At 49.5% G+C, this 8,328-nt stretch overlaps 1 protein-coding gene across 1 annotated transcript; it reads right to left on the reverse strand.

Annotated features, from left to right (window-relative positions):
- Positions 1–999: 999 nt before the first annotated feature.
- On the reverse strand, positions 1,000–7,430 carry SSTR2 (somatostatin receptor 2). The gene is made up of 2 exons (XM_008576082.1): positions 7,191–7,430; positions 1,000–3,119 (listed from the first exon to the last, which is right to left on the reverse strand). Exon 2 carries the CDS (start codon positions 3,020–3,022, stop codon positions 1,919–1,921), a length of 1,104 nt encoding a protein of 367 aa, XP_008574304.1. The 5' UTR covers positions 3,023–3,119; positions 7,191–7,430; the 3' UTR covers positions 1,000–1,918.
- Between the last annotated feature and the right edge of the window lie 898 nt (positions 7,431–8,328).

Raw genomic sequence — 8,328 nt, forward strand, 5'->3', positions numbered from 1 at the left:
ATGTGGGATTTTACCGTGCACATTTTTTGGCAGCAACTTTCCTATTGCCTTGTTTTAGTTTTGCATGGACTTGTTTATCTATCATGAATCTTACTGAACATAGTTTTCTAAGCCACAGACTTATACTTTTGGGAATAGGTGGTATGAATTATATAGAATAAAGGCAGCACGTGAACAACGCCAGCCACAGGTGGAGCACTTAGTCATTCTGATAGTCAAACAGCCCTTGCTTAAGGAAGCAGAAGAGGAAAGCTCATTTTTAAGTATGGTAAAATCTATATGTGAGACACTTAAGAGTGATGCTTTCATATAAAACCCAGAGATGATGGCATCCTTGCAAACACCCAAGTGCATATTTCTTTATACTCTGGAAACTGTGAACAGTCAATGAAACAGGCATTGTCTCTTTTCTTATCGCTTGTAAATGAGCCCATCTATAGTTTTGGGGACAAAAAAAAAAGTGCTGCTGATGGTGTGAAGTGCTTGTCTTCGACAGTTCTTAAGGAGTAGCTCAGAGAGTCGGTGGCATTACAGATATGACACAATGTGTATACCCAGTGTGTATACAGTTGGTGAGGAAGGCATTCTCTGTGCGGGATGGGGCTTCCCCCAACACGCACACCCGCACACCCCATACACGCTACACATTTATTGGTTGGTGTGTGTGCTTATGTTTCATGAACAATGTCATCTGGTCTTTAGCATGCATTGTGATTTTCTTAGCGCCCAGCTTTGTATAAAGTCCTTCAAAAAGCCCTTTGAGGAGTTGCTGAGTTACATTTCCATTTTCTTTCATTAGGAAGCTATGTCTGGCATTTAAAAAAAAAACAATTTCATGGTTTCCCATAAAGGTGTAATTTTGCTTCACTCTTATTCATTTATTTTCCCGGTGGAGAGAATAAAATTGTTTCCCCACAAGAATCATAGTCCATTTTCTGCTTTTCATGTTAGTGATTTCCCTCCCCTCCCCCATGGCTCCCTAAGAAAAACGTAAAGCAATTTGAGAGGGAAAAAATGCAATCTTATAACAAAGCAGGCTTTGAATAAATACAATGATCAATGACCAAAACCATTTAAGTCCTTTTGGGTAAATGCATAATTCTTTTGTTATGTCTGAGAAAAGGAAACACATGAATTTATGTTCTGGGTCTTCAAATATCTTCTCCCTCTTCCTTCTTACTTTGACCTAACTTGCCTGAAATTAACCAAGCAAATACCCAGGGGTAGAGGCGGGTTTTGTGAGGCTGGAAGCTTATGCAATTTAGGGTGCCCTCTTTAAGAAAAAAAAAATACAAAAATATCTTATTTTTACAAAAACATATGACTGTGAACATACTGCCCAGGTTCCTCCTGGCCCTTGGAGAGGCCCATATAAGAGAGATCCCTGAAGCTTACACTTTATTGGCTTCATGGTAAGTCTATTTCTGTGGGTACTATATTGCAGTAAACGTCCACCTGTACTATGCACACTTGAATTTGCTACTTGTGTATGAAATGTAGGTAATGACTCTACACAGGCTAGATAGGAATTTACAAGTATAAATATAAGATCACAGGATAATACATTGGGTTTTAAACACACAAACACACCGATACTTTCTTCTATTTTTGTTGAATTTCAGCATTTCTAAAGATCATACCCCCAGGCATGATCTTCTCTTCTCCAGATTTTGAATTGTCTATTGTCTGTCTGCAGTTAAATGTTCACTTTAAGGGGAAGGTAATCAATTTAATACATTATCATTCAGTCAGACAAGCAACTCAAACACGGTTCTCTGAATTGATATCATGCTGAGCAATCCCTATCCTAGATGCCAGGTGTGATGGGTGGGAGGAAGGAAGGGGTTGCAGGTAGGGAGCCCACTGCCAGTAGGCAGAGCTTGGCTTCTGGTTGGTTTTTCCCCCCTGCCCAGGCAGTTCAGATACTGGTTTGCAGGTCTCCATTGAGGAGGGTCCTTTGGGTCTCCGTGGTCTCATTCAGCCGGGCTTTGTCCTGCTTGCTGTCACTCCTTTCCCCATCATCTGTGCCGCTCACCTTGACCAAGCAGAGGACATTCTGGAAGCTCTTCTTGAAGTTGTCAGATAAGAAGGCATATAGGATGGGGTTGGCACAGCTGTTAGCATAGGTAAGGACCACCACAAAGTCAAACATGCCTTTAAGGGCTGGGGTGGGATTAATGACCACAGAGACGGAAGAAACATTGAATATGTAGAAAGGGAGCCAGCAGAAAATGAAGACAGCCACCACTATGGACACCATTCGGGTGACCTTCTTCTCAGACCTTTTCCTCTTGGAGGAACCCACTCGGATTCCAGAGGACTTCACCTTGATGATAATGAACAGGTAGCAAAGACAAATGATGGTGAGGGGTACCAGGAACCCCAGGATGAAGGTGTAGATAATGAACCCCGTGTACCATGCCCCAGATTCACCTGGCCAGTTTATGGTGCAGCTGCTTCTCCCTGACTGGTTGCTCCGAAGCCCAGCATAGATCATGATTGGCAGGATGACCAGCAGAGAGACTCCCCACACAGCCACATTGATCATCTTGGCCGTCCGGGGTCTCCTCCACTTGGCTGACTTGATGGGGTGGACCACAGCCAAGTATCGGTCGATGCTCATGACTGTCAAGCAGAAAATGCTCGTGAACTGATTGATGCCATCCACAGTCATGACCACCCGGCAAATGGCCTTGCCAAAGGGCCAGTGGACCAGAGCCACCTGCATGGCCAAGAAGGGCAGACCAAGCATGAAGAGCTCATCTGCGATGGCCAGGTTGAGGATGTAAATGTTGGTGATGGTCTTCATCTTGGCATAGCGGAGGATGACATAAATGACAAGTGTGTTGCCACACAACCCAATGATGCAGACCACAAAATAGATGAATGTGAGGACTGCATTGCTTGTCAGGTCATAGTATGGCTCTGTCTGGTTTGAGCTGTTGGCTGCCACCACTGAGCCATTGAGGTCAAATGGAGAAGACGGCCATGCCTGGCTCCCATTGAATAGCTCATATGCCATATCTGTGACTGCTTTTCAGTCTTAGGCTAGTTCCAACCAGCCCTAGATCTTATTCTCACCTTAACGGGCCCTGGAGGCCAAGGATCCACTGTGACATCTGGAAGGAAAAAGGAAGATTGGCCCATCAGTCATAGGCTACTTAAGCTCTCACCAGCTTTGCACACTTCCAGTTTACCCTTCTCAGACATACTCTTTAGCTGAAAAATGTGTTATCTTTCCACACGAACATTAGAGCTACCAGCCCATCCTCATCAGTGTGCAGATTTTTCAGTTGTTTTTCCAATAGTGGGTAAGGGTTTGGGTTAAGCCATGATCTTTCATGATACATACATGGGTCACGGCTATGGTTTCAAAAATACGTACTTTGACCCCCGAGAGGTCGACCAGTCCAAACTGTAAAAAGACAGAGCTTGGAGAAGTTCAGCCTCTGACCTCAAAGGGGGCTGACGTTGGCATTCTTGGCCTTTTCCCTGTGAGGAAATCTATGCTGACTTGCCGACTGCTTTGGAGTCTTTCCATTCTGGAAGCCCCATAGTGGAAAATCCCCAGACTTTAGAGGTAGAACAAACCCAGAGATCCACTGCTGAGCCCATGTGATCTCATGCCTGGCCCTTAACTGCTCTAACGCTCAATTGTTAAAATGGGAGTGTTGTGAAGGTTAATGATGGAATGTATGTGAAAACGCCTAGTAATACATTGAGATCACAGTCAGAAATTCATAAATGTTGCCCCTGCCTTTTCCCTCTACCATGTCATTATCTCTTATTTATTGAAATCTGCCTACGTAGTGAACCAATTTATAGTCTTCAATATTAAAAATAAAAGTCTGTCTTGCTTTCATTTTAAAATTGTATGCTTGAGTTTATTTTTTGTTTTTTCTGTTTTTGTTTCTCTGATACCCAGTGCTTGGCCTCCTTAGGCCAAGGAGAGCCCTTTCCTAAAGTCCCTGAACGGGATGCTGCTCCAGAATGCTTCTAACATCCCAGAGAGTTTGCCTGCTACTCCCTGATTAAGGACAGAAACAGGAACCAGGTGAGGGGAGCAAGCTAATTCATAGAAGTGAACAGGCAGTTCCTAATACTGTAGTTCATTCACACCCACTGTCCCCTTGATCTTCCCAACCATCCTATGAGGTGGGGACAATTATCCCTATTTTCAAGATGTGGAAACTGAGCTTTAGAGCACTGAAAGCACTTGCTCCCATTTCCTTGTACCTAATTGGTGGAACTGGGATTTGAACGCAGGACACCTGAGCCTAAGTCTTCTGCATTTTCACATCACTTTCTGCTACTCAGTGGACTGGAATACTAGCAGCTGATAATTGGGTTTTGGTTTGTAGCAACTGATTGCTGTGTTACTTCCATGCTGAGAAAATAATTGTAACACTATTGGCTTGGCTTAAAATATAAAACGGCTACTCAGTGGACTGGAATACTAGCAGCTGATAATTGGGTTTTGGTTTGTAGCAACTGATTCCTGTGTTACTTCCATGCTGAGAAAATAATTGTAACACTATTGGCTTGGCTTAAAATATAAAACAACAGCTCATCACATAATTCAATAATTTATTTACAGTCACTCAAAAAAACATTACTGGGGGCTACTTTGTACTGGACAACAGGGATACAGAAATGAATAAGACGTGGCTGGTGCCATTTAGGAGGTAATGGTTTAGTGAGGGAGAAAGGCAAGGAAGTCAAACCATATAGGGTGCAAATTACATAGACATGAACAAAGGACTTAAGAATGCCTTCCTTTCCTGGGGGATTTAGAGGAGGCTTCATAAGGGGACTTTTGTATATGGGTCTTAGGTATATGAAGAGTGAATCAAGGAAGACAGGGAAAGAGCTCAATCCAGGAAGAGGGGAGATGGCAAAGGAGTGGTGTGTTCAACACATAGTGGGAAGAATTTACCTGGCTGACACATTTCCCCTGAGTATTTTTCCTGGTGCCTGAGTGCAGATCGGAGAGAGACTGCAGATGACTTAAAGGAGACTTAGCCAGCAACAGGCACCGAGGACCTGGCTCACCTTTGCCTCCAATTCATTCTGTACTGCCAAGTGCATTGCTCATCCTTTCTGCATTAATTTCCCCACCATACAACTGTCTGTAAAGTGAGGTCTGGGCTTTGTAGCTCACCGTTTTGCAGAGGTTTTTGGGGACCCAGGATTTCATGTCTGCATTGGGTAAAAAAGCATAAACTGGCAGCTATTAAAAACAGAAGCTGTAAAGAAACCATTTTTAGTATCCCTGGATTAACCTGGATTGTTTCCACTATCGTTTTTAACCATCTTGTCAGTCACTTTAATTCTACTGACCTAGAATCCTGTTTCAGCTACCTGCAATTGTAGTGTACATTAGTCACTGGCATTTCCAGGGGCCCATCTATGTAACGTGCATGGTCACACTCCAATGTCTGAGTAAGATAGAAGACCCCTGGGCTGCAGAAGCCCTGCCTAGAACCTTAGAGGTGGAGATGATAGTGGTGCAGGGCCATGAGGGAGGGCGGAGTGAGTTCTCCAGCACCAACGCTGCCCTTTTGGCTGGAGTTTCACTCAACGGGATGGAATTGCATGGGGGCCAGTTTTTTTCTGAAATAGGCTGAGAAGCAGCCTATTTCCACTTTTCAAGAGGCAGCAACCGACAGGGTTCACAGCCTTGGTGAGGGTGGCAGAGATGGTAGGCTGGGCAGTGGGTCGAGAGTGGAAAGGCTCCTCCAAGAAAGAAGTGAGCTGGAGTCATGGGGAGTCTTATGTAACAAAGAAGCCAGCCGCCTAAGGTCTCCGAGGGACGTCTGCTTCATCTCTGTCCCACAGGAAGTGGATTCCAATACCAGGCAGTCAATGCTCGTTGAATGGCGGTTACATTAAATGTGCAAGGAAGTTTGATTTTCCGCTTTATTTTTCCAGCCTGAGAATTGTTAGATACTGGAAATGGCTGGTGGTGGTTTTCCTCTGAGACCAAGTCCAGGCTCTGTTGAAGAAGAGAGTGAGAAACGATCTCACGCATCCTCTCCTCTTCCCCAAGGGGCTGAGGTTTCCAGTCCAAGAAATGAGTGTTGAGATGGGAACCAGGCACAGGGATGGTCCTAAGTCTTACTCGGCTTCAGTTTCTCCGTCTCCCCAGCATCTTTCTTCCCGTCGTCCCCACCCCCGCCTTCCCCGGGCCAGCTAAACACAGCTCGCCCCCACTCGCAGGGAGACGACAGCCACCTGCGGGCCACCGCGGCGCTAGAGCGCCTGGGAAAAGACCTAGTGGCGCCGGCCAAAGGGGACGGCAGGGAGGAGAGTCTCAGGACCGCTGACCCTGTGTCCGCGGCTGGCACAGAAAATCTCCCTGGCCATCCAACTCGCTGACCCTCAGAGCAAGGGTTTCCTAAAGGATTCCTTACCATTTTCAGGAAGTCTGGGGGTGGGGGGTGGGAGACAGTGAAGACTGTAGTGCCAGACCAGTCTCTAAACGCAGAGAGCGGCTGAGGCGCCAGGGACAGCTGTGAGAGGAGGACAGTCACTTGGGCACTTGCCCTGCGGCTCCGGAACGCGGGCAACTCAGCGGTTTGGTCTCTCCAAACCTAGAAAAACTATCCTCTCTGCACCAGGGCGGCGGGGCGGACCCTACACCATTTGGGGTCCGTCTCCCCGACCGGGCGAAGAAGAACAGGACAGAAGCCCCTCTTTCCTCCGCTCCGCCCCGCGCCCGCCGCCTGCCCCTCTCGGGATCGGATCTCGGGGTGCGCGCCCGCCGGAGCCCCAGGTGGTGCCTGCCACATCCCGCTGCCGGCTTCGTTCTCCTCCAGCCGGGTCCCTTTTGCAGACGGCTGGGAGAGAAGTTGTCCCCGTCTCAACTACCACCTGGGCTCTCGGGCCGAATGGCACACAGCACGCGCACAGTCATGTGACTGCGAGGACAGGTTCGTTCCAGCACACACTGCCCACAGCCCCCCACTCACGCCGGGACACCCGCTGTCCTTCATTCCCACGACCATCACCCCCCAAACGCACAAGGGCGGAGAATCATGCACTGGGACCTACATGGAGCCCACAGATGGGCGCGCCATTATCCGCGCAAATGCACACAGGTGCCCAAGTGCGTTTCTCGCTCCCTCCATCTCTCTGTCTCTGTTACACGCACACACGCGCGCACACACGGGCACGCACACACACCTCACCTTTGCTTTTCCGCGGCAGTCCGTTAGCTCCCGTCGCCGGCACCCAGTGGCTGTCCCCGACCTAGCCGGGCGCCCGTGCGCGCAGCAGCTTGACTGGCGCCAGGCGCTCGGCGTCCAGGGCTCCCGGCTCCTCTGCCCGCTTTGCGCCGTCTCCTGCTCACCGCGCCCGCAGACCCCAGACGCCGAGCCGCGGACCGGGGCTCTGGACGCGGGTGGCCGTGCGAGCGCTCGTGCGCCGGCGGCTGCGCTGCTCGGACTGGCCCAGCCGGCCCGGGCCCCTCGGCACCTTTCCCCACGCCCCCCCTCCGGTTACGTCACGGCAGCTTCGCTCCGCCCGCCGGTCCTGTAGGAGGACGCGGGTGAGACGCGCGGACAGTTCTGCGGGGGGCGGCGGACAGAGCTCGCAGGCACCCCGCGGGGAAAGAGGGGACGCGCATGCGGGGGCGTGAAGGGTTAAGCGATCCCGGTCTCCCTAAGACTCGTGGCAAGAGCACGCGCGGCTTTCCGTCCGATTTCACAGAATCGATTCCGTTTCACCCAGGCAGCTGGAGTGTGCACTGGGGTGACCCGGACTTGCTCCGGGACCTCTGAGATTTTCTCAGTCAGACAAGTTTGCAAAGCCGTGTTTGCCGTGGGCCAGCCCTGGGCGCAGGGCGCAGGGCGCAGAGCCAGGGTAAGGGTAGGGGCGAAAAGCGCTCAGAAGGACAGCACTTCACGCAATTGCCAATGCCCGCACGCTGTGTTAGCCCGCACCTGGGTTCCAAGATTCAGTTCCAGAAGCCAGTACAGAAGCTCGCGCAGTCGACTGGCTCCAACTCTCCCAGCGTCCCATGGCTTGGGGGACATACAGGCGGTCTCCCTGCTTTAGCTGCGTCAGTCAGCACCTGCTGGTCTGACCCGGCACAGCCCCTCCTCCTACCTCGAGGGAGCAAAGGGGACAGGCAAGAAGTGGGAGTGTGTCACATCAAGTTGCAGCTATTTTTTTTTGTGATGATTCAGCCTCTGTTCCAATAGTTTAATAAGTCATAATCAATCCTGCAGCCTCCCCTTCCCAACCCTCCTCCAAGTACACATACACACACCGTTCTGGGTAGTTGTAGAGGATGGGAAAACAGAAAGCAAACACCACCTAGCTTTC

This window comes from Galeopterus variegatus, unplaced genomic scaffold (assembly GCF_000696425.1).
Source record: "Galeopterus variegatus unplaced genomic scaffold, G_variegatus-3.0.2 Scaffold1283, whole genome shotgun sequence".
Classification (NCBI taxonomy): Eukaryota; Metazoa; Chordata; class Mammalia; order Dermoptera; family Cynocephalidae; genus Galeopterus; species Galeopterus variegatus.

Coding starts and splice junctions, on each gene's coding strand:
- SSTR2 (XM_008576082.1), bottom strand. CDS start 3,022: ATGGCATATGAGCTATTCAATGGGAGCCAGGCATGGCCGTCTTCTCCA.